The sequence below is a fragment of the Populus trichocarpa genome, chromosome 14 (genome assembly GCF_000002775.5).
Source record: "Populus trichocarpa isolate Nisqually-1 chromosome 14, P.trichocarpa_v4.1, whole genome shotgun sequence".
Lineage (NCBI taxonomy): Eukaryota > Viridiplantae > Streptophyta > Magnoliopsida > Malpighiales > Salicaceae > Populus > Populus trichocarpa.
Window position 1 is genome coordinate 4,510,544 of NC_037298.2, and position 26,890 is coordinate 4,537,433.

Genomic DNA, 26,890 nt, shown 5'->3' on the forward strand with positions numbered 1-26,890 from the left:
CTTGCCCAGGTCTTTTTAATTTATTTCTTCTTCTCCTTATGATTGTGTGCAAACTGCAGTTTGAGAGGAGGTTCTGTTACATGATCCAAACACAATTATCTATCAATTCTTTTGGAAATAAAATTATATTATAGTTTTCCATTCCTAGATTGCAGTGAATTAATATTATATCTTCATCTCTGAAATTTCATTTTGTTTTCTTAATTTTCATACACATAAGATTACATACAATAATATATAGCCATTATTTTTTTCCCCTTTACACAGGTCCCAAAAAAATCCCCACTTTACAATACTGTCATCAGTTTATCATATTTATTTTTAAGGTAAGGACAGTTTCAAGGTTGGTGTAGGGGGAGAGGGAGTGGCAAAGCCTGATCACTGCACTTGAAGAAAGTCAGGTGATATATAGGAAGTTATGGGCTTAAGGGGATAAATTGTTTGTTTGTTCGTTTGTTTTTTGCTTTTTATGTGTGACTGGTTAGGGTTTTTAGTGAACATTAAGGAAGCAGTACTGGCATGGAGATGAACACTGGGTACTGGGTTCCACGTGCACTGCTCTGTAAAAGCTCCTTTTCGAGGCAACATTGATATATATATATATATATATATATATATAAAATAATTAAAAAAAAAAAAAACTTCGATGCAAAGGCAGGACAAACAGACCTCAAGCGTTAAAACTCTCTCCCCCTAAAACTGTCACTGCAAAGGGTAGGGACGAATCAAGAAGCAAGGTAAGCATTATCAAAGAAATGTTTTTGTTAAGAAAAGACTGAATTCTTGAGTTGATATATACCCCTTGAAACCCTAGATTTTGTTCATAACTTCTTTGCACTGAAAAAACCAGCATTGAATCGTTCCTTTAATTTATCAATTAGTTCTTCTAGCTAGGAGCCCAAGGATTTGATTTCATTTACCTTCTTCACTATATTCTTCAATGTATTAGTAATTAAATTGATTAATTGATATCTCTCTCTCTCTCTCTCTCTCTCTCTCTATATATATATATATATATATATATATATATATACAACCATAACTGTGTGTGTCTTTATTCTTGTCTTGCCATGCTATTTTATCTGCTAGTTGGATTAGCCAGTGCTTTGATTATGTGTTTGGAGCATTTCCCAGATCCTCTTATCACTATATATATTTTAATTACAAACTATCAGATTGTACAAGGTTTAAATTGAGGAAATATATATATATATATATATATATATATATATATATATATATATATATATATATATATATAAAATAAGTCACCTAGGTTTTGTACCTCTTGGGGGAGATTATTATTATTATTACTACTATTATTATTAGGTGGACCATGTTTGTTGTACTTTGCGAAAATGCCATTCTGGTTCTTCATGATTAAAACATCTTGATTCTTTGAACTTCACTTCAATGATTAAATCTATCTGTATATATAAAAATACTGAGATCATTCCACTCTTATAATGTTTGCCTTTTGCTTTGCTTTCTTTTCCGGTACCTTTGTCTTGAAAGAACTCCAAAATTGATGACTTTATACCACGGCGCACACACCCTGCCTTTCCTTCACCGGGCCCTTTCCGATTAGATGTTTTTTTATGTAATTTATCCCTCCTCGGAATATGATTGTAGTTTAGTGCTTGGGAACTTGTCCCACTGTGTCTTCTCACACGTTATTTTCTAAAGCTATAGTCATATAAATATTAGACTTGCAAAACATGACATAAAGATAATTAAAGAGCCCAATTATGAGGAGAAATGGGATACCAGGATCGATAGAAAATTTATGAAATCTCTATGGTCTAATAGATTGTTTATTCACCCAATTTACCATAGAAACAGAATTAGATTCAAAGATGAGATTTCTCTAGAAAAATCTTGTATAGAAAATCATTCAAGAGCTTTGATTGTAACAAGCAATTCAGCTTCATTTGAATCTTTAATTCCTATATGAGCAGAGAGAAAACTCATCAGAAGGCCATTGTGATCACGAAAAACCCCATCAATACCAGCAAGACCAGGTTTGTCAATAGAAAAGCCATCAACATCCCTCTTTAGTACTGTAAGTGGCTTAGGTGGATACCAACAAAAGAGGAGATCTTGAACACTTTTTATTTAACCATCAAACCAAACCATCACCCTAAATTAATAAATCAATCAAAGGCACAATAAGGGAAGTCTTAAAAAAAAAAAAAAAAACTTTGATCCACGCACATGCAATCTAGTTAATATTGAAAGAAAGATAGTATCATAATCATGCTGTCTATTATTGAAGAGGAATTCATTTCTAACAAGCCAAAGAGACTATGAGTGCAAGAACAACATAAACCATACATTTCCTTGGAGTTTCCCCATAAACAAGATGTTTTCATTGATGAAAAAGGTCTGATATATTCCAAGGACAGCACCGAGATAAACTCTATCAATTAATAAATCTTGCCCAAACACACCAGTGTGTATAAAAAGGTGGTCAATAGTTTCCTAAGAATCCAAGCATAGAAGACAATCTTGCTTAAAGAACACCCCTTCTCTTGCTTAAAGAATACCCCTCCCGACCAAGACACCATCTCTAGTATATATTGATTTCGCCAAGAATGGTCATCCAGCTGAAGATTTCAACCTTGAGAGGAATCAATCCTTGTCACATACCATTGAAAGAATTGCATAGATTAATCTGACTCAAAGATGAAAGCATACAGCACATGGATTTGACTGAATAATCACCATTAGAATTAAAAATATATATAGATGTGACGTTGTGCATATTGCTCAGCTTCTGTTTAATTATCTACATCTTTCATTCAATTTGTTCTTTTGTTTTTCAAACCTCCGATTCAGATCCCTTGCAGAAATGAGGGCCCTTTTGCTTATCTTATACTTCTACTTGGTATTCCTGTTACTTTGACCAGTTTCAGAGTTGCTCAAGAACTAGGAATGCGAGTAGTTAACTTGCGAGTGCATGGTTTTGAAGGTCAGCGTAACCTTTTGCAATAATCAACCAAGAAATTATTAAATGGGATTAGGTATAGATGGACTAATTAAAGCAATTACATCACATTTAGAATCTAGCTGCCACAATAATCAATAACAGTACAAAATTAAGACTTAATATATATCAACAAATCAGATAACGTTGATCCACAGATCTGTATGCTTAATTTAAGGTAAATATACAGGTGGCTAGCTACTCAATATAACTCATCAAACAAATATAAATTTTAACAAAAAAAAAAGGTGTTTTCTTTTGATAGATGCCTGGTTCGTAGGGTTACTTTTAATTAGATTCATGATTAAAAGCTAAATATATAATGTCACTGAAGAAGCAAAGCTGCCAACAGGTTTCTGGTTTAGCAAAGAGCTCATGGTTAGATCCTGCTTTTGAAGTATTTGAATTTGAAAAATTATATTTCGTTGCAAAAGAAGGTCAAAATAGTCTGAAAGGTAATATCTAAGCCCAGAAAAAAGAAAGTAAAACAGCCATGTTTTTCATTAATTTCAGACGGCTCAGTGCATTGGAAGGATTAAAGCCATGTCCAATTAAGAGAAGGGTAAGTCTATATAAATCACATATGCAAATGGCAGTCCTAACGTCTTATGAGGATTGTGAATATGTTCTTTAAATTTTAAATTTGCGTTATCAATTCCTAGCATGATGTTTTGATTTAAATTAACCTTAATTCTTTGCTCTTGCAATGTGTGACAAGCTGTCAAGCTCATTAAATATAACGATTTATTGAATTCTTAAAAATGGTTCCATCCTAAGGAAATTAGAAAACATCTCTATCTTACAAAAAAAAAAAAACCTCGGAGGGATGTGTTTTTCTGAGTAATTGATTTTGCTATTTTTAGTTAACTAAGTACTCGTTTGTCAAATTGTGATAGGTTTTGTTTTTCAAAGTGCTTTTTATATTTTTTTTACCTGAAAAAAAATTAAATTGATGTTTTTTATAATTTAATATACTGATATCAAAAGTTAAAAAAAAATCTAAAAAAACATAATTTTAGTGTATTTTTAATTAAAAAACATCGTGCATTATATTATCAAACACAAACTAATCCTTTAGTTAAATTCTATTTATTGAGATTTTTTCTAATAAGGTCTTAGAAAAGTTTTGTTCTATACCTAAATCAATGTATTTAAGAAAAAATATTTTCTCACTAGCACTCTTAGATTTTGAAATAATTTTGTGATTTGGGCTCTCAATCAGAAAAGGGTGTGCTTTGAAAGACCCACTAAAAGCCCATTTATTTTGCGTAAAATAATTTATGAATGGAAAGTATTTTACATGTAAAATATTTTTCAATATTTGGCTTAAAATAAAATATTTTACATGTAAATATTTTTCAATGGTGGTCGTGAGATGGCAGCAGTGATGAATAAAGTGGTCGTGGTAGTGATGAAGGAGAAGATGATGGTGACATGGTTATGGTGATGAGAAGATAATGGTCGTGGTGGTGAGAAGATAATGAAGAAGGTGGTGGTGAAGTGGTGATGGTAACATGGCAATGATAGTGAAAAAGATAGTTATGATGGTGGTGGAAGAGAAGGAGGTGGTGGTGATACGACGATGATAGTAAAGGAGTTGATGGTAAAGTGATGGTGATGTTGGCGGTGGTGAGATAATGATATATAATTAATATTTTATATTGATTAATTTTTTTATAAAATATTTTATAAAAAAATAAATATTAAAAAATATTTTTCGATAACAAACATGAGACCAACGAATGCTTTTTCACTGGTCCGTGGTAAGGATTGTAAGACATTGAAAGCCTTACACGGCTTTGATTTGACATCCGGGGGTTGCCATGCGGATGTGTAGTTGACTCCTGGGATTTCCATTTTTCAAAACTTAAAGATAAAAGGGATGTCTTTGTTTCATTTAACTGATAAATTCATTTACGTCGTCGACCCCTTGTAAGGTAAGGGATCGTGAGTGGATATTTAGAAATGTAATAATATTATTTTTTAAATTATTTTTTATTTAAAAATAAATTAAAAAATACTTTTAATATCAAAAAAAACTAATTTTTTTAAAAAAATAATTAATTAATTTTTGCCGGGCCCTGATACTCACTCCCCCCTCTTCCTGGAGATTCATCATTATCAGATAATTAAACTCAAGATAATTGCTTTCGCATTCATCATTATCAGCGAATTCTGCATCCAACTTAAGATAATTTGCTTCCAACCAAAATTGATTAGAATCCTGTTGGATACAGTTGAAAAACATTCATTCCCTCTAACAAAAACACATCTCTAGAGACAAGGATCTACAGTCTTGACTATAGCAATGCGGAACAATGAAGATTTTCATTGCTAATAAATAAAATGAATTTACACAAGCTGAAGTTCAGCTTAGTCCCTTGTCCTGCGGGACTTCAACTCCAGCTACAGATATTTTTTTTTTTTTTCATAATGGCTACAAATCTATTCTTATCTCAGAACTACCATTTCCCTTCCTTTCCCGCCATCCGGCAACAAATATTAATACACTAGCACAACAACAAAGATTATAATCCCCCAGTCTCGCTTCTTTACACAAAAATTGCGAGAGGATTCCAACTGATCAAGCACAAAGAACGAAGCATGAATCTTGACCAATCTATACAGCAATCAAATAACCAGATTGGCCCACAGAAATGGATACGAGAAACTAAATGCGTGGTCAACACTCTATCCGTAACCGCCGCATTTCAGACCTGAAGGTGGAACTTGAATTCAAAGTCCGGCGAGCAAGGGTTCTTATGTCCTCTCGAGAACAATCTCGTGAGATACGAACTAGCTCCCAAAGTGCACCTCCACTGATCATTTCTTTTGCATTTACTTCTGAAATACAAGTAGTTTGGTGTTTCAAGGAACAAGTCCGAGGGAGTTTTTCTCGACTGAAAAGAGGAAGTGGCACTTACCTTGCTGTGCTAGGTGGCATAGGGCAAGCTCAATGTGGCGTCTGATTGGTGCAGCTTCATTATTGGCATTTTGTACAATCCATGGAAGTGCACCATCTTCTATAAGAAGAGATCTGCCACTTTTTAATCCTGTGGTAGGCCAGCATAATGTTAAATATTAAAAATATAGATTTTTACACATTTTCCCATATGAATATGCTCATAACAGCAGACTATGCGCTATCAGATATATTATCAGCCAGGGTGATTTTGGACTGGATGGCACATTATCTACAGGTAGCTAACTTCTTGGTAGAAGAATCCAATCAGCTGAGATCATTTAATAGCATTCACTTGAAAAAAAATAAGGTGCAATAATTATCCCCTCAACCCTTATGTTGACCTGGTGCCCGGCAACCAAGTAAACCCACTTGAACAAAACCCAGGAAAAGCGCTAATCAGAAACTTCAACCTAAAATCAAACATTATACCAGAAAATATTTTCCCAAGTCACTCATGAATATATAAACTTTCCCTAATCACAAATGATAAATTTCCATTTTCTGATTTGACAAACTAACACACAGATTGAATGTAACATCAATGCTGTTATGGTCCAGATAAGCTTGTTTGCAGACCTTAGATACTAAATTTCATAGTCAAGCTCAAGATCATATGAGACTGAGAACTAACCTTGAGTAGATGCTCGGGACTCGCATTTTGCAAAGTTTGCAATCCCACGAGCAACTTGGGAAAGAACATCAGGATGTCCACATCTCTCCATTCCTAGCAAAGCCCTTATCCCACCTTCAGACCTCAACTTCATTTGTAGCTTATCTGTGGGACAAAAGGAATATAGGATAGCAATAAAGCACAATAAGTTGATATGACATCCAGTTTAAGACACTGAAAGCATACAATTTTCATTTGAGTCTCGAATCACATAGAGGAGGCAAATTAAAAGCTGCAGCAAATGTATTTCTCTCAGTGGCATCTTTTTAGCACTGCATATTTGCTGAAGCAAAGATAAAGAACATGTATTCGGCCTCCAGAAATTATTAAATTAACTTTCTTTTATGAGTATGCTCCAATTGTTATTGAACTTAGATTGACAAAAGAGAGACTCAATCCTGAGACCTTATGCCTCTTGTTCATGAAAGAGTGCTACTAAACTACAAGCTCAATGGTAAATTATCAAACCAACTATTCATCAAGAATTGATAACGACATGGTGTTAGATATACTCCTTTACTGAAACGAGTTCTATATTTTCATTCTTGGAATCCTGTCTTGATGAAGGTTTCGTAATCTTTTCAATTCTATTTTATACCTAAGTGATCTTCTTACAAAGTTAATTTACATGAATGACCAAAAATATGTGACAATAAAAGAAACAATATCATGACACAGCAGAACAAGCAGTATACCGTTTCCACACAGATTTGCAATAGCTCCAGCAACCATGCGTAGAGTTTGAGGATCCTCAGCATCAGCTGCTGTCATAGATAACAAACTAATTCCCCCTTGAACCATGATTAGTTCTTGATTTGCTTCTGGAAGAAAGGCAACAATACACAAAACCTATATATTTAGGAGCTGATTGGTGTTGGAACCATTAAGCAATACATGTGAAGATGACAAGAGAAAGGTATGAGTGACAATTACCATTCATTGCAAGATTGGCAATTGCACCAGCTGCTACCCTGCGAATAGTTTCATCCTCAAAGCTTCTAAGAAGCATCAGCAAGGAAGTAAGACCACCAGATTCAACAATCTTTTCTTGATTTGCTTCTGCATAATATACAAGGTGAAACACAAACCAGTTGCATGAAACAAAAAAAAAAGGCATAACAAAGTATTATAGTATGAACCTACGATCTACCACAACCCAACTCATCCATTACCACAGTAACTGAGTACTGACCTTCAGCAGCTAGATTAGCCACCACTTTTACAGCGTGTATTCGTACATTGGCATCTTCTGATTCGAGCAGCGACAAAATTTTTTGCAATCCAACTGTAAAAATTCATTTGTCACAAAACTTAAAAAAAAACATGGACCAAAAATGGTTTATGATTTAGTGAAGGCATTTTATTACCATGTTCATAAAGGGGGGCAATAAACACAAGGACCAAAAATGGTTTATGATTTTGTGAAGTATTTTATTACCGTGTTCATAAAGGGGGGCAATTGGAGCCTTCTGTCCATTCACAGTCTCTTTGAACTGTAAGTGCCTAACTTGTGACATACGAGGATCAACACCATTGAAACCATTTGCAGATCCACTTCTTTCAAGACTCTCTTTTGCCTATAAACATGGAATCAATGTAACCAGATTAAAGTTAGAGATGATACATGATTGTTTGACTGTGGTTAACAAAGGCTAAGGAGGGACAACTGGACAAGGATGTTGCATCTTGTAACCCATTATAATTAATAACTCAATCTGTGAATTAAAAGCATATTTAAAAATAAAACACGTCCCTCTGAATTAAGAGCAAATGATCATGGTTTAAGTTGTTATGCACACAAAAAAGAAAACCGCTAAATATTTCTAAATCGAATTATACCTGACCAGCTTCAAAGGTTAATTGCAATAACTGACTTTGTAGGATCGCAACTTCTTCTTCCAGACTCTTTTTCTTATAAGCTTCATCCTCCAAGATCCTGTGAAGCCTTACAATCTCTGTGTCTCCACCAGCCTAGTGCATGAAAAATAATCCCTTGTGCATAAATAATGAATAACTTTATTCTTCTTTTTTTGGTCAGTTGGGGGTTGATGATGGAGGGTTTGGTAAAGGTTAAGAGAGGAAAGGCAATACAAAGCTTAATCCTTACCCCAGGCTGCATAAATTGTTCAAATTGACTCTTAAGTTTGTTGAGCTCATCTTCAGCTGCCTTTCTTAGCTGAATTTCATTTTGAAGTAACTTTCTGAGCTCGGAAACTTCCTCAGAAACAGAGCCCAGCTCCTGAGAAATAGAGTGGACACAGAAGAAAAGGCTGGGGTAAAATTGAAAATATTTGGCAAATCAATTGTTAGAAGGCAAGATTAAATGCATTGAAAAGGGTTAAGATATAACAGCAACACATTCATTGCATCACAGTGCCACAAGTCCATTGCAGGACCAAGAGATTCTGTGCTGTACTATAAATGCAGCATCATAATTATCAGGGACACACCGGTCTGATGACCAAAAAATTACTTTATCAAAGGTCAATTTATACACCAGCTGGATGAAATGAAAAGTTTGAAAGGATTGAGTCCTAACTGCAATTCATAAATTTCAATATACGTCAATAAGCATCCTATTGTTAAACATCATGGTCATAAGACTCCATTCTCAACAGCAACAAGTGCCACAGAAAGAGTACCTCTCCATTGCAATTACCATTGATGAAGCCATCACAGTCATGCCTTCGCTGATTTGCTACCAATTTTTCCTCTAGCTCCTTGACAGATTCCATGTATTCCATCTGACACTTTAGCCTCTCCTTCTATAAACAACAACAAGAAACTTGAAGGAGTGGAAGGAAAAATATCATAGTAATCAAAATAATAGGGCTCCAAGTTGATGTTAAGAAGTAATAGGGAATGAAAGGAGCAAACTGCCAAGAAGAAACTCCTTGCTAAAGCATTTAAAGTCCCTGAATTTTCATTTTTCTTGCTCTTTCCAAGTTCTAAACAAACACTAAACCCTGAATGAGTTTATAAGATAAATAGTATTGACAAAAAAGAAAAACAAGAGTGCCATCTATGATCATTGCAGCCTCAGCTCTTTCCACTTTTGTACAAAAGAACAAGATCAAATGATTAAACACAGTGCTACTTTTTAAAAGCAATATGCAAGGCTCTTCTTCACATGAAATAATCAATAGCTAAACTGACCTCTAACGCTTCTGCAAAGTTCCTTTCCACCTCAGTAATTCGATTTTGTGCTTCTTGATTTATTCTTTCAACTTCATTGTCAAAGGCTTTCTGCTGCCTTTCATTTTCTGCAATGAGCTTGTCCACTTGTATTTCAAGCTTTCTAGATAAACTTTTGTAATCAAACTCTTCCTTTATTTTCAACATGTTCTCCACCTTCATTGCCTAAAGACAGATGAAGTAACATTTGCAATCAGTTGGTTGTTTATGCTACATGCAATGTCTAACATACACTTCTACATTGTCATCATAAACACACTATGCATAAATTAAAAATCTCATTAACAGGGATGCCATGTAAAAGCAGAATGAAGTCATGCGGTAAAAAGGTTGAAATACAAATCTCACAATAGCATTTGTACTTTGTCCATTATAACAGAGAAAGAAAGAAAATAGTTTGATGGCAGGTACTGCAAAAATTGAAGACATAACACATGAATCAAAAGTGCTCACCCTTTGTCCAAACAATATAGTACTTGAAGTTTCCCCCCGATGGCGTGGTGATGGGCCAATGGTCACAATTAACGAAGTTCTTGCTGTGCCTGCAGTGGGATGACATGTGACCAAAATATGAATGGGTATTTTTTTGCAGAGAAATCTGGAGTAAGAAGCAAGTTTATTTATGAAATAAAAGTTATTGAATGGTAAATTTGTAGATTAATTATTCCTCTCAAGAAAAAAAAGGGTAGGTTAATGGTTCAAACAATCCCTAATTTGGATCATCGACAACATCTAATGAATTGATCCAATCAGATAACATCAAAGCCTGAGAACAAATTGACTAACAGGCGACTCACCTCCAAATGAATCTTTAAGCAACCTCGTAAGTTTTGAATCACGAATCGGAACATGGGGACTATTCTCAGCCAGTGCATTTATGCACTTTCCTAATGCACTGAGCGAGAGATTAATAGACTTGGCTTCCTCCAGCATATGTCCCTCACTTCCTGTCAAATGAGGAAAGAGCATATGTTAAGTGACTACTGACTCATAAAACATGAGAAGCAGGTTTAAGAAAGCCATTTATTTCCACCTCATTTATCTCCACACTTAAAACATGATTGTCAGAAACCACACTCCACCTCATTTATCTCCACACTTATAGTACATAGGATACAAAGAAAAGGTAACATCTTCTGATACACACCTGACTTGTGAACACGTTCTGAACCTGCCAGATCTACCAAAACCAGCTTGCTTTTCCGAACAATAAGTTTTGAAGGTTTGACCAAGTGAGATGCATTATCGATTTCACTTGAAAGAGCATCTTCTCGTCCAGCAAATGACCTCTTAACATGAACCTGTAACAGATGCAAGAAGACATCAAACAGAAAACTAAAGAAAAACCGGATCAAGAGCATCAAAAGTAAAGAACAATTATTCACCATCAGAATAGCATGACTACGAGAAGATTCAGTATTCAACTTTGTATTTGCAGCAATTCTATTAGCTTCCCCTAATCTTAGCAGCTCCACAATACTCTGTTGGTCCCTGATTTGTACAACAGTTGCCCCAGGTAGTGAAACATCACCAGTTTTTGGATCTTCCACGATGGAAATATTATCATTTGCTGGAACAAGAAGGTCTTGGACGGCCTCCATGTAAAGCTATATGTATTTGTAAAGAACAAGAATGTTAGGTAACGTGTACACATGAACTGTAACAGGACAAGAACAAATCAAACATGATGAACTTTAGAAGTGGTTTTGTTCAATTTTTCACCAGCTAAATGTAGCAAAAACAAATAAAAAGAGATCATACAGTGGTACAACCATCTTTCACATAACTTGAGCCTAACCTGCAAATATGACACTGAGACAGAATCGGTCTCTGGAGAGATATCTGCTAAAACATCCTCCATTGCACGAGCCATGATACCACGAGAAGCTGTGTCATCATCTCCCAGGTGTCCAAGAGTGAAAGTTTTCCCAGTACCAGTCTGACCATAAGCCATCACTGTCCCATTGTAACCATCTAGAACGCTCTACCAAAAAAAAAAACTCACATCAGTACAACTTTTACATAAGACGCAACAAATCACATATGAACATCCAGCGTGGCTTTATAACCCATACAAAAAAAAAAGGAAGTGAGCAACAAGGTTCAAGGATGTTAGAATGGGACTAGAATATAATGTTTAGAGACCATTTGGCGGCAGCATTGTTGCTCAGTTCAGCAATGTATACAATAAATCAACCAAAATTAACCAACCTCAACAACAGGCTTAGCAACAACTTCATAAACTCGCTTCTGCGACGCAAATTCAGTAAGCACATCATCGAACTCATACGTATCAGCGTCCCAATTGTTTTTCCGAAGCTTCAACCTCTTAAGCTGAAATAGAACAAGAGCCGCAAAATCCATTACTAACACCACAGTCAAGCTGAAAAATAACATCCAAACTCAAATCAATACTCTAATAATGACACATTGAAACTACCTCTGGCTGCAACTCAACACAATCAGCAAAATCCGCATCTGCTGCCAACTCCTCGGCATTTCGTGGCCGCAATCTCACTGCGACTCTAACTCTTCCCGGTACTGTCAAAACCATTTAAAATTTAAAACCCACAGCACAAACTGATACTCTTTCACAACTCAAAGAGAGATCCGTTGCCATGAAGAGAAAAGAAAAGAAAAAAAGCCTTTACCTAAAACCGCTCTAAATGCTTTCTACTAGTGATCAACAAACTGATACTCTTTCACCACTCAAGCTTCGATGTGAATCAAAATGTAGTAGTAGAAAATAAAAATAAAATGTAAGGAAGGAACTGACCTCCGTCGGCGGTGGCGGAGAAGTTGGAAGGGTAGCTGCGGCGGAAAGGGGGAGGAGGAGCGTGGGAGGAATGGACTCTGGATTTGAACGAGGTAGATTTGAGATTTGAAGCAGTGAGAGGTTTAAGTGGTCTTTGAGCGCTGCTGCTGCCATTTCGAAAAGCACCATTACAGGATGATGCCATGATATTGTTACTTATTCTTTTTGAAATTACTTAGGTTGTTTTCCGTTCAATCTTTGGCGGTGTTGTTGATGTTGTTCTTCTGGGCTGGGCTGAGTGCAGTGGAAAGAAGTAACAGGCAGGGAGGGGTTGGTGTCCGGTTGCGGGGTGGGATTTCGGGGGTTCGGTGGATTCGAAGTTCAAACAAAAGAAATGATGGAGAATGGGGTCCGCTTTTGTCTGAGTATTGCAAAAGACAGAGATGGTCTTGCCAGGTTCCCGGGTCCCTGCACCCCTGTCCCTTCGGTTTTTTCGATTTTTGTTAGAACTTTAGATTATTATTTTTTTTCTTCTTTTTCACTTTTATTTGAAGTTTAAAATTTAATTTTTTCTTGTAGAGGGAGGAGAAATCTATGCGTTGCATCGAAGTAATCTCGTTTAAGTGGTGAAATCTCGTCTTAATCTCTAATTTATCTTATTGTTTACAGATTTTGCGAAATTTAAATTTTTGGTCGCGGCTGGCTAACGAAAATGCTCTTAGGATTGTTCTTTTATTGTATCTCCCGTTATTTGGAAAATACAAATTCTAAAGGATAATTTTGGCTCATTCCACAAATGAAAACACTAAAAATAGAAAATTCTCGAGGAAAATTCTTTTGGTGTCTCGTCAACATCTAATTGTAAAATTATTATTATTATTATTATTATTATTATACGTATACTAAAGAAAACCGTTTTTTCCTCTCGAAATGGCATAAAGCCATAAACTGTAATTTTTCCTAATTTCTTTACTGTAGTGGCAACATAACGTGGCAGAAATTGTAATTTTTGTTTTTTTAAAAACAATTTTTTATATTTTTTTCTTTTTTTACCTGTATTTTTATCATTTTATACTTGTTCTATTTATTTTTATTTTTTTAATATTTTTTTAATTTTTCCTTTTTTTTTATTTATGTTTTTTTAGGAAAAAAATATTATTCTTCATTTTTTACACTCTAAATATTCATCATTCTATATTTGTACTATTTATATCATTCTTTTTGTTCTTATTTTTATTCTCTTGTAATTTGTTTACTATTTTTTTTCTTTACATTTTTTTTAAAACACAATTATTATACAAAGATTGTTCATTTCTTTTACTATGTTAAAAATTAGCTTGAGATCCTATATGTTTTGATTAACGGATATGATCTTTGTTGTATTTTATTATATGTTAATATCGACATTTTGATTCATGGCTATATTTTTTATTTGATGTCAAAAAACACGTTAATAACACTAACACCTACACATTAATTCTTTTGCGTTGAAAAAAAAATTATTTGACTTGCTCGAGGCGAGTTAAATAGCCACATTAATACTTTATTTTTTGTTTATTGACACCGGTGATTCTTGACATATATAATTAAATGCATGCATAAATTTTTTTAATTAGAATTTATTTAACAAAATACTTTTAAAAAACTTATATATTTATTTTTTTTACTAAAAAAAATTATTTGATTCATAACGAAGCATGGCTCGAGTATCTAGTAAGAAGTAAGAACTAAAAGTGTATTTAGAATTGTGGTTGTAGTTGCGGTTGCGGTTCAAAATGTTTTTTTACTTAGAATTACATCAAAATAATATTTTTTTTTATTTTTTATATCAACAAAACAATATGAAAAAATAAAAAAATAATTTGTTTTTGTGTTTTATTATTGTTTTTTAAAGTGTTTTTTAAACTATTTTTTAATTGAAAAAAAATATCAATTTATGTTTTCTAGTAATTTAAATGTATTGATATAACATGGGGGTTAAAGTTTTAAATCAAACTAGCATAAATCTATTATAAAATTCGTTGATTTTGATATAAAAAGATCTGCTTTTGATATTTGAAAGGTAAATCTATCTTGTTGAGGTGTACTTGACAAGAATATTCAAACATGAAATATTTGTAAATAAATTTTGGTTTCTAATTTACTAATTCAGTTTAAATTGCATATAAATTATATGAAATTGAAACTTTGATGGTTAAGTCGGATTCACGCAAGTGATCATGAATGTTTTTTCTCTGAAAAATAAAAATAGAAGGTTGAAATTTGGCTTATTCGATGAAGAAAAAAATTTATAATCGCCATCTAATTGAAACAATAAATGGTCATAATGTGTACATCTTATAATAATGAGTGAGAACATGGAGTAGCATAAAGAGAAACCGTACATTAATTCATCTTCAAACTGGGTTTAGGTTTCATGAAAATTCAAATTTTTTTTATTAAATTTTTTTTTATTGGTTTGATATGCTGATATTAAAATTAATTTTTTTTAAAATTAAAAAATATTTTACTATATTTTTAAAAATATAAACATTAAAACACTTCCAAGCATCCTACAATGTTGCAGCTAATTCTGCTCATGTATATTCAAACATGGTTTGTGGTGGCGGTGTACTATTTTTACCTGGCTCATTAATAGTTCCATATCGCTAATAACTCTTATATAAATAAATAAAAATGCAGATATAATTCATTGAAAAATGTTCTTTTCCCAACAACATTAAAAATACTGAGCGGTGATTAAATTTGAGCTCAAAATTAAACTGATAAATAAAATATTAATTCTAGTAGTTAATCAAGACACCATAGAGCATGGTTTTTATTTATAGCTACAAAGATGGTTTATTATGGATTGTTATAAAAAAAAAAAGCCTCAAGGGTGAGGGTGTTTTAATATTTTTTATTGGCTAATTAGTTATTAAAAGATTGATTGGGTTTTTGTTTTTTTTTTGCATCATAGTCAACGAAACTTAAAGTTGTTGATCTAGAATTTTTGCTTTTCATAAACTTTTAAGCAATGAAAATACATTTTTACCTTCGATATCAAAAAATTATTGGGTTGATGGACAAATATTTTTTTTAGTTTTTCCATTACTTGAGTACAATTAAAGTGGGTTTTTGGCTCTATATTAGACAAATAAATCAAGTTTACACTTGGAGGTATTTTTGTGCTTTCACACATGTTTTTTTGTTTTTGTAGATACCAGGATCACGGGGCGTTTAGTATTTTTCATGTTGACTTGTTGTTTTTTTTAATTAAAAAAGATATTGGCGCGTGCACATCACACTCTAACCAGTGGGTGACGTTAGCGTCATTCAGGAGACGCACGTGATGTCACTCGGTAACCAAACCTGAACATTCATCATCTTCTTGGATGTGCTGTCATATCTTCTTCTACATGGTGTGGCGCATGATGAAGTATAATGGTCGAATTATCGCTAGCAATCGTTTTATTTTTTCCCTTCTTGTCTCTCCTTTCATGTAAAGTGCATTAGTGTTCTCTCTTTTTTTGATTTTTCAATTTTAATCCTCGTTATTTAAATTTTTTATTTCGTTATTGTTCCTTCTATGTAAGTTTTGTTTTTTTTTTTTTAATTTAGTCATTCAATTATAATTTCTTATATGTTTTGTTTTTCATTTCAATCCTTATTCTTTTTATTTTTTTATTTTTTCCTTTGTTCTTTTGTTAAAGTTTTTTTTGCTTTTAATTTCACCATTCAATTAGAGTTTTTATTGTTTTTTTTTTCAATTTGATGATTTGATCCTCATTCTTTTAATTTGTTTTTTATTATGTTAAAACTATTTTTTTAATTCAATTTAACCCTTCAATTTATTTTTTTTGCCTAAACTCTAATTGTTATTATTTTTTTATTTTCACTCTTATTTTTTAGATTCTTTTGCGTGGTTGGTTTTTTTTTTTTTAGGTTTCATCTCTAGACGTTTGATTTGTTAGGATTCGACTTCGTGCGATCTTATCATTTTGCATCGGTTTTTTTAACAATATTAGTTCTGTGATTTTCTTCAATTTCTTTTATAAGGTTCTATCCCGGTTTCATGACTTAGATCACGAGTTTTACATGCCTTTTTAGAATATATGTTTTTATTTAAATTGTCTTGTCGTGTTTGATTTTTCAAGATATTATTCCAATTCATCTACATTATTCTTTTTTTATTTTACACAAATAAACTTTATTTTTTAAAAAAAAAAATATTATTTTTTAAATAATATTTCTTATGTGTTCAGCCTTGAGTGATTTTTTTAGAGTGTTGATTTATCCAATAAGTTACGTTCGTGTTTATCTTTTAGGTCATTGGCTTTTTACGGTGTTGATTTATTTTTTATTGATTTAAATAAACAAATTCAGTGAACACATTCGGATGAATATTTTATTTTGTGCTATAGAATATCTTGATCCACATTCATATCTCCATTTTTTTATTTATCTTTTTGTTATTATTGGTGATTATTTATTTACATAAATAATTATTAATTTATTTTATTAGATGTTTCATATAGTTTTCGGTTTATATTTTGAATTTTTTTATATAAAAAACATATTAAAATGACCTGTATACCTAATATTTTTTCTGAAAAAAATTATAAACAGCAGATCACATGCATATTATTGTGATAAATAATGAAAATCACATGAGGCTAGTTGTCGCTGATAGCCTTTTATTGTTTGTTTTCGACCTACGTGTCTGGTAAAGAAACTACGTACAATGAGAAATCCAGTGCAGACTCAAGACCTCCCTCGTGAGCTCACTTAATGCGCCGACTAACCAGTGTAGTGCACCGGTGAGGTGCCGCCTATGCGAGAGAGAGAGAAAAAAAAACCTGTTTGGCTCCCCATCTTTTTGCTGTTTAAAGATGGGAAGGAAAGCAAGTCTTCTTGAATTAGAAACCAGAATCCCTAGTACAAGAACCGAAACTAGAGTTACTGTGTTAACAAGAACTTGAAGGGGATAAGTAAAACACCATGGAACACAACACAAAACATTGATTGAAAAGTGTAAAGATGTTTTTGCTCTTCTCAGCGTAAAAACAAGTGGTTTTTTAATTAAGGGTAATACAATCTTGTTACATGATCCACCATTTATTATTGATAGAGATAAATCGGTATTTTTATATTTTCTGAAATTACTTAGATATTGTTTGTTTGTGCAGTTTACTCGTGTTTTTTTAAAAAATTAATTTTTTTTGCTTCAAAATATTTTTTGTGTTTTTTTATTGTTTTGATATGCTAATATCAAAAATAAAAAAAATTATTTGATACATTTCAAAACGAAAAACACTTTAAAAACAATATTTACTATAATGTTGAACACTGCCTTAATCACCCGTAAAGAAAAAAAAATGGCATCCAAGGGTTTTTTAGTCTTTTATTTTTTTTAAGCATACCGAAATAACTTCCTTGAAATAAAAAACTTTTAGGTTGGTGTCCAGGGTTTTTTTATTTATTTTTCACTTTTTTTTTTATATATATATATATAATCAAGTTGACATAGGAGCAATTTGGTGTTTTAATAAATATAAAATATTATTTAAAAAATAAAAATTGCACGCGTCAACAGGTGGGAGGTGCTCAAGCCATTCAAGCAGTGTATAAGGAGTCGTTCAATAGCCGAAAGGTGGCTTTCGAAGCAATGTTTGAGTCATCCTGGCGGCCCCTCTATCCCTATATAGCACGTGTAACCAACGAACCTCTAGTTTGACGATGATAACCTTTTTTTCTTATTCTTCTTTTCTCTCGCCTCCTCGATTTTCATGCATGACCCTCTAGGTTTTTTAAAGCCGTCCTTCAATATGTTTTTCCTTCATAATAATTACTCTTTGTTTTTTTATTACTATTTATTTTTATTTAAAATAATTTATAAAAATGAATTTTGTTTCAATTTCATATTCTTTTGATTTTTTCATTTATCATATTTGATCAATTTTTTTTCATTCTCATCCCTTGATATTTTATTTCATTTTAATTGCTAGTTTTTTTAAAAACACAATTGGATGATTGAGAATTTTACTTTTTATTTTTTTTGGGTTTGCATTTTATAGGAGTAATTTGATCTTATGATTCGGGTCATATATTTTGAAAATTAGCCTATTTTTACTTGTTTCCTTTTCTAGGTTTTTTTTTTAATTGTTTTTTTTTTTTTTTTATCATTCGATATTAGGTTACTTTGCCTTTAACTTCACACTTTTTACCTCTTTTTTTTTTTTACATGAGGTTATCATGAGTTGCAGGCTAGTTAAGTTAACTCAAGTTATTTTTTATATTATTTTTAAATGAATTTTTAAGCTTTGCCTCTCATCATTTAGTTTGCTAGAGAGTTGATCTCCATTGTTTTATTTATTTTCTTGCGAGGTTATCTCAACCTCACAATTGAACCATAGATTTGACATGTTGATCAAAGTCAAGTTTTTTTTTATATCTTTTTATTAAATTAATTTTATTTATAATTCATCATTCAATGTTTGACTTGTTAGTAATTGAGCTTCAAATTTGTTTATATTTTTCTTTTTATGAAATTATCCTAATATTATTCAATTTTTATTTTGTGATCAATTAAGATTATTGAGATATTTTAAAATTATTTATAATATATTCTTTTATATTATTGATAAACGTATATTTTTTGTTATTAGTTTTTTTATAAATATATTATTAAATTAACTAAGTTTATTTAATCCATTTAATCAATAATATATGTATCCTATTTTTTCCATACTCATTTAACAATACTATCATCTTTTAAACATTATTATCATATTAGCCCGTGTTTTCGTAATGTGCCATTAACAATTGTTATTACAAATATAAAATAAATATGAAGATTATAAAATGCCAGATCCAAATGCTACTGGGTCTGACAACAGAGCCAGATTTAATTTTATTGGGTCTAACTGACTTACTGGACTTAAATGATATTGGGTATGGTTGCAAACCAGACCCAATAGCGGGAGGTCTGACTACCAAGCCAAACCTAACATGTTTTAGAAGTAATTTGGGTTTGGTTTCCAAGCCAAACTCAATAACAATGGGTTTAACTATCAAGACAAATTCAATAATTTTTGACATAAAAAATAGAAAAAACAACGCTATCAGTAACATTTTTTTACAAAAAAACAGCAAAGATAAACAATATTATCTATAGTATAAATATTTTATATTTACAGTGGCCCATAATATAATGAATTTATATGTATATTATATGTACAGTATTTTTTCCACGTTTTTCAAAGTGCAGTATAATTTTATATATATATATATTTTTTAACACTGTCCACTACTTATCACTAGGCCACCAATTTGGTTTCCATCAGGCGAATATTCGAGAAGATGGTAGAATGAATTAAAATATATTAAAGTCGGCAAGATTTTGATTTTTGAGAGTGTTACATCATATGGTGTAGTGGGGCCCAGAAAACTTGGGAATCAAGCTCGAGTTAAAGCACAGTGTAAAGAAAGGTTGTTGAGGGTAGGGTAATAGTTGGTTTTTAAATTGTTTTTTATAAATATATTAAAATAATATTTTTTTATTTTTTAAAATTTAATTTTAATATTATCATATTAAAATAATTTAAAAATAATTAAAAATTAATTAAAAATAATTTATTTTTCAAATCTTGAAGAATAACATACTGAAAGTCAATGTTAAGGTTGATTATGCACTAAAAATATATTAAAATAATATTTTTTTTATTTTATAAAGTATATTTTTATTAAAAATAATTTAAAAGTAAAAAAAATAATTAATTTTAGAAAAAATCAAGTTACTTACAAAATACAGCTGGAAAGACAAACAATATTCTTTCTTCCTCATCTCCTACCTTTTCATTCGAGCGTGGAAATTGAACGCGGCCCGAATGGTGGGATCCACAACCTTCAACTTTCTTCTCAACGAAGTAGTCGGTGTTCACTTTTCTATCAAATGTCTAGACAACTTCACAACTTCTCCTAGGAGGTTATCGGCTCGCTCCCTGTTCAATACAGAAAGAATCTCTCTATCTTCCCCAATATATACTCACACGCTCACTCCCTCTTTCATCAAACCCAATCCCTCACCCACCTCTCGTCCATGTCAAAGAAGAAAAACCGTCCCTCCCTCTCTTCTCTGCTAAACAAGAAAAACTGCCCCTCACCGGTTGGTGATCCTGCCGATCCTTCCTCTGTCAATAAGAATGGCAAACACCTCTCCTCCCTTTCAATTTCAAACCTCCGGAACTCGTCTCGAATCAGGTAGCGAAAGAAGAACAAGGGAGGCCTCGTGCCTTTCTTCCCTGTTTTAGGAAGAGGAATGAATTACAACATCCCATCGGGTGAGTCAAATTTTACTTGTACTGCAACATTTGAATTTTCATTTTTACGCCCTCGATCTCCTTCTCTAACTGTCATTTTGTTTTCTTAGTTATGGCAAATCCGATCACGGGGTGTTGTAGACACCGGAAGTTGGATACGACTTCCATCCAACCAATGAAGAATTAGGTAATTATTTATAATTATCTAATTCTCATTGATCCATCCGACCAATGAAGAATTAAACAATTAATTATAATTTTATAATAAATGAAGACTTAGTTATTATTGTAGAATAAATATTGATGCTGTAATCTACCAGTCGACGTATCTTGCTTTATATATGCTACATTACACTGTTAAGTAACTTGCAGTTTTAGTGGATTCTGTCACCGTGACATTTGCTTAATTTTTCTTTTCAAAACTTGTTCCCTTCCTTGAGTTTATTAGAATGACAAATGAATTAAAACATTAATTTTAATCTATGGTATTGTTGCTAGTTTTATTGCTCTGCAAAAAGAAAAGCAAATCTCACTGTCATCACACTAAAGTTTCATGCTGGCAAGTGCAAAAAAAAAAAATAAAAAAAAAATGATAATTTTAGTTTATTGCTTTGCAGAAAGAAAAGCAAATTCCATTTTCATCACACAAAAGTTTCAAGCCGGCAAGTGCATAACATTTTTTAATGTTAATTGATAATTAAGAGTATTATACTTGCATGCAAATTCCAGGTAGCGAGCAGTGGGCTGATGGCCCCGGCTTACGGGCTCTTGAGCCCACATGTTCTCACAGTTTCGAGCCTGTTTTGACCAGGGCAGCGTTGGTTGGATCTTTGAACACCCTCTCCCTCTCTTTCATGGGCTAATAATCACAATGAGGCCCATTTCATATGGGCTTCCCACGATAAACAATGACACTATATAGCGGCCCGGTTCATATAACAGATAGTGGCATTATATGAGCTATTCTCGACCTCATTATTTTATCCGCAAACCTTTACTTTATTTGAGAGTGAAATCGATACTTGGCCAGTAATTAATAAATTCACAATTTTGATACCAATTTTTTTTAAAAAAACTAATTATATTCTTCAAATTTTAAAAAATCTCAATAAAGTCATTTCTTCCATGTTTGAAGACGCATTCCATTCAGATTATATTATTTTTTTTAAAAAAACAATATCATTTGTAGAGAATTTAATATTTTGACTCCAGTTGAAAACTTAAAATTATTTATTGTATTAACAATCAGTGTTGGAAGATAGATACCACAGAGTAGTTCTTTTGTGTGACTTTTAAACATAAGTTCTTAAAGAACTGTTTGAAAATGGAAGACTTTTAAATTCCAAAAGACAAGAAAGTCAACATCTAAATTTCCTGGCAAGTGACCATGGCATCGACCATGGAGAATAATAGCAACAGTCCCGTTTAGTGCAAATTCATGTAACAGTGGATGTGGAGAATCCCGAATTGTTGAAGACTAAATACAAAGGAAAAACAAATTAAAAAACAAAGTAGCATGAAATAAAAAATAAAAATTCAATTTTATACATGTACAATCAAAAAAGTTTAATTCATTGAAGTTAGGTTTATTATGATCTTTCAGCCATATATATATATATATATATATATATATATATATTATTATTATTAATTGCTAGTTTATTCAAAAGTAGTTATATGTAACGGAACCAGCGCTTCATCCACAACAACAGGCCAGCCAAAACAAGAAGTCATCTTCCACGGTGCAACAAAAACCCGCAACCTTAGCTCTATCTCGTGTGCGCAGCCGTTCCAGCTGCATCACAAAACTAATATTAAAGGTTATTTACTGATTATACAGACAACAAAAACCGGGTTCTTTTAGAATGTCAATCAGCACCAAGTAATATGATGCTTGTAACCAAAACCTTAACTTAAATATGGAACCACTTGTCCTAACTAGCTCGGAAGAAAACAATAATTTATTTCCATTTAATCAGATAAGAATCACACTAAGAGATTTTTTTTTTGCACTCGATAAATTATTTGCTTACATTTATTTATTTTTGAAAAAGAAGAAAAAACAAGGAAAACCACCAATCAAAAATGGAAAAGTGTTGAAACCACTAGCGCCACCTGTCACTTCATAAATGAAGAAGCTCATCCCTAAAACCCCTAAACAAACACCACATAAGCATACTCCTTTTGCCACAGCCTCCGCTCCTTCACACAACGTCTCCTCTTCTTCTTATCTCTGTCGGAACCTGGCGTCATGTCCGCCCTCCACCGCCGCGGCTCCGCCGTCCTTCAAGCCGCCGCCGCCGCCGCCGCCGCCACCACCACGATCACCACCCCCATCTCAACTATTGTTACCATCGGTACCATTTCCTGAAATCCCAGCCCTGTCTCTTCATCTCTTAATCTCATACTGCAAAAATAATAATAACAAGAATTCACTTTCAATAAACAAGAAAGGAAAATAAGCTTAAAAATTGCTGCTATGAAGAGCTATAGCGTGTGCTTGAGGGAGTCTGCTCTCCAGCTTCCGCGCCATAATTGCGTTGATAATTACAAGAGGTTTATCTGATCCCCTTATTAATTCTCTTATTAATTTCTTTATCTGTGTAATTTTTTAATTTATTTTTTGCATTGTACATCGCCGTGTATATTATTATCATCATTATTATTATTATTATTTAACAGGAGGAGTGGAAAATGGAGGCCTCCCCAAGCTGCTGCAAAACCTAATTTGCATCTTCCGATGCGCAGCTTTGAAGTTAAAAACATGTAAGAAACTGACTTCATTTATGTCCTATTGTGAGTTTGATGAATCAATTGTTTTTTTTCTCTGTTATCGTTATAATCCTTGAATTTAACACACATGAACTTACAGCCTAAGACCTGGATAAATTATGATCAACGTAGACAAATCAGGGGCAAGGCATTTAACTGTAACTATGTGAACGGATTGTTTATTTAAAGGCTTCATGAGAATATACGTGTTCCCTTTCAAGAATTGATGCCATAAATGATTATGTGCTCTCTTCTATTGCAGGACATCAGCAGAGGATATGAAATCTCTTAGATTGATAACAGCCATCAAAACCCCATATCTGCCTGATGGTAGATTTGATCTTGAAGCGTATGATGCGTTGGTGAATATGCAGATTGCTAACGGCGCTGAAGGTGTTGTAGTTGGTGGCACAACTGGTGAAGGTCAGCTGATGAGCTGGGATGAACACATAATGCTTATTGGCCACACCGTCAACTGTTTTGGTAGCTCAATCAAGGTGATCGGAAACACTGGAAGTAACTCTACAAGGGAAGCGATTCATGCCACAGAGCAAGGTTTTGCGGTCGGAATGCATGCTGCTCTTCATATCAATCCATACTACGGAAAAACCTCCGTGGAGGGCATGGTTTCTCATTTTGACAGCGTGCTCCCTATGGGCCCAACTATTATATACAATGTGCCTGGCAGGACTGGCCAAGATATCCCCCCACGCGTTATTCATACTATAGCTCAGAGTCCGAACTTGGCAGGCGTTAAGGAATGTGCTGGTAATGACCGGGTTGAACAGTATACAGATAAAGGAATTGTGGTGTGGAGTGGGAATGATGATCAGTGCCATGATGCAAGGTGGAACCATGGGGCAACTGGAGTGGTTTCTGTTACTAGCAACTTGGTTCCGGGTTTAATGCGCAGACTTATGTTTGAGGGGAAGAATGCTGAACTAAATTCAAAACTCCTGCCCCTTATCGACTGGCTATTTCAGGAGCCGAACCCCATTGCATTAAACACAGCTCTTGCTCAACTTGGGGTTGCTAGACCAGTTTTCAGACTGCCATATGTGCCTCTTCCTTCGGCTCAGAGGGTAGAATTTGTGAATTTGGTTAAGAAAATTGGCCGGGAGAATTTTGTAGGAGAAGAAGACGTTCAGGTTCTCGAAGACGATGACTTCATCTTGATAGCTCGTCTGTGTTAGTCAGTTTCTCTTGTTGAGAGTTCTAGTGTGGGTTCGCCTATTTCTGGTAACAATTAAAATAAATATTTGTAAGATTACAATAAACATTTGTAAGAAAAAGTCTGGAAAAAAAATAGCCACAATTCCCCCTTTTCTAGTCGTGATTTGTTTTAACAAAACGTCTTTTTTCTCAGCAATATAATTTTTTTAATAAAAAAATGAAGGCGGTTAAAATAAATATTAATGGAAAAATTTATAGATTTAAATTATAAAGAAAAAAAAAAATCTCTTTCATGTGAACTTCCTTTTTTACTCATATATTATGTTTCTGTCCTGACAAAAATATTTATTTATATCAAAAGCATTGTTTTTAAATAAAAATATATCATAATTTAAAAGGCAAATTTTAATAACAAAAAAAAATCATGACATAAAGAATGATTATATATATATAGTAATAAAAAAATAAAAAAAAATAGATATTTGACTTTTATTGAGTATTTATGAGCAATTCTTTCTTAATAAGAAACTACATATTAGATTCAATTATAGCTATATTATCTATTCAAATATTTTTTTCAAATATTTTTTTTAATAATTTTAATTTTTTTAAATTTTTTTTAAATTATTTTAAAATGAAAAAAAAAACTAGAGGTTCATTTAAAAAAAGATGAGGCATGCCTAGGCGTCAAAGAAAAAACTTGTGTGCTTGCCTTAAAAAAAGCACAAACTGGGTCATGTCTATTTTTTTTTTTAAAAAGTGAGTCATATTGTTCATTGTAACAATTTTTTTTGTTATCTTCCATGATTGAAAAATCTAGATTTCAGTTTTTTAATCCTCAAATTTTAATTTTTAACTTGTTTTTATTTAAAAACACAGATTAACAACTCAACATTCATTTCAACAAAATTTAGTCATCTCATGGGACTAAAAAATTTGGGTTTGAGTTTATGGAGCTCAAAAACTCAATTTTATACTTGTTTTCATCTAAAAACACATATAAATAATGCTTTGCAATAAAAATTAATAATTTTATATGATTGAAAAATGTTTTTGAAATCTCAAAAGTTTATTTTTAATTTGTTTTCACCAAAAAAACATATCTAATGATCTTTAATGACCTATTTTCAATCATAAATCACTCTTTAAACAATAAAAAAAATTCAAAACTAAACCATATATATACCGGATTACACTTTTTAAAATGAATCAATTGAAATAAAGATTAATTTTTTTGTGCCCGACCCAAAGTTTTTTCTCATGTTTCATTTACTTTATCACCTCTCTTTTAATTTACTGAGACCAAAATAACGTGAAAAAAATAAAGTTTAGGATTAAAATATAAATAACTAAAATTACAGGGATTAAATTTAAAAAATTAAGCGACTAAAATATATGAAGCTTAGGACTGAAACATAAAAAATTAAAAATAAAAGGAGTATATAAAAAATCTGAAGAATTAAGGGACCAAAATATAATTTTGTCCGCTGTACACTGTTAAATGGAACGGACTTCCACTGTCAAATAAGCTAGGCTCTGTTTGGGGTCATGCTGAACTGTTTTAAGAATAAAGAAGGACAGAGTGTAAGGTGGTGGGTTTTTGGACGAGTCATGGATGGGCGGGCTAACGCTTTGCTCAAGCCCACACTTATGCATACCCAGGCCCATTTGCTTTTCGGGACAACAATAAAGTGAAAAGGTTTTCAATAATGATTAGTTTGTAGGTACAAGGCGTCACAGAACAATCTCATTGGGTGGTGTAATTAATCTTACCGTTACAAAAACTTCCTAATTTAGAATTGTTAGACGGCGGGGGGGTCATAATAATTTGCCACTTCTTATTGGGCCTGTTTGCTTGGGCAATCTATCACATCCAAATCCAACTTATTGTGGGCCAGGTGATAGCTGGACTCTATGATCTTTTAGTTACTGTACGAAAATGGGCCAGGGATAAAGTGGGCCGGAAATGCCTCTTTTGCTTGTTCCCTTTCCCGTTGAAATGTTGGGTATTTCTACACTACATCTAGGATGGAAAATATTTTATTATATTTTGTTGCTTGTTCAATGCTTTTGT

At 32.7% G+C, this 26,890-nt stretch overlaps 2 protein-coding genes across 2 annotated transcripts; one reads left to right on the top strand and one right to left on the bottom strand.

Moving 5' to 3' along the window:
• Window positions 1–5,295: 5,295 nt before the first annotated feature.
• On the bottom strand, window positions 5,296–13,013 carry LOC7488906 (kinesin-like protein KIN-UB). Its single transcript, XM_002320695.4, has 19 exons — window positions 12,593–13,013; window positions 12,257–12,357; window positions 12,028–12,150; window positions 11,615–11,800; window positions 11,202–11,423; window positions 10,964–11,117; window positions 10,614–10,763; window positions 10,270–10,358; window positions 9,778–9,981; window positions 9,264–9,386; window positions 8,729–8,860; window positions 8,461–8,592; window positions 8,060–8,198; window positions 7,814–7,906; window positions 7,555–7,680; window positions 7,317–7,442; window positions 6,583–6,726; window positions 5,911–6,039; window positions 5,296–5,830 (listed from the first exon to the last, which is right to left on the bottom strand). Exons 1-19 carry the CDS (start codon window positions 12,774–12,776, stop codon window positions 5,670–5,672), a joined length of 2,718 nt encoding a protein of 905 aa, XP_002320731.1. The 5' UTR covers window positions 12,777–13,013; the 3' UTR covers window positions 5,296–5,669.
• A 9,986-nt stretch (window positions 13,014–22,999) lies between these two features.
• Window positions 23,000–24,972, top strand: LOC7488907 (4-hydroxy-tetrahydrodipicolinate synthase, chloroplastic). The gene is made up of 3 exons (XM_002320032.4): window positions 23,000–23,427; window positions 23,554–23,637; window positions 23,906–24,972. The coding sequence occupies exons 1-3, from the start codon at window positions 23,351–23,353 to the stop codon at window positions 24,834–24,836; spliced, it is 1,092 nt and encodes a 363-aa protein (XP_002320068.1). The 5' UTR covers window positions 23,000–23,350; the 3' UTR covers window positions 24,837–24,972.
• The last annotated feature ends 1,918 nt before the right edge of the window (window positions 24,973–26,890 follow it).

Bases quoted from the DNA above. Each gene is read 5' to 3' on its own strand.
- LOC7488907 (XM_002320032.4), top strand. From the start codon at position 23,351: ATGAAGAGCTATAGCGTGTGCTTGAGGGAGTCTGCTCTCCAGCTTCCG. The intron at 23,428-23,553 runs GTTTATCTGATC...ATTATTTAACAG, and splicing joins TGCGTTGATAATTACAAGAG to GAGGAGTGGAAAATGGAGGC. The intron at 23,638-23,905 runs GTAAGAAACTGA...CTTCTATTGCAG, and splicing joins AGCTTTGAAGTTAAAAACAT to GACATCAGCAGAGGATATGA.
- LOC7488906 (XM_002320695.4), bottom strand. From the start codon at position 12,776: ATGGCATCATCCTGTAATGGTGCTTTTCGAAATGGCAGCAGCAGCGCT. The intron at 11,801-12,027 runs GTTGGTTAATTT...TTTTTTTGGTAG, and splicing joins TTGCTAAGCCTGTTGTTGAG to AGCGTTCTAGATGGTTACAA. The intron at 9,982-10,269 runs GTGAGCACTTTT...ATCTGTCTTTAG, and splicing joins CTATATTGTTTGGACAAAGG to GCAATGAAGGTGGAGAACAT.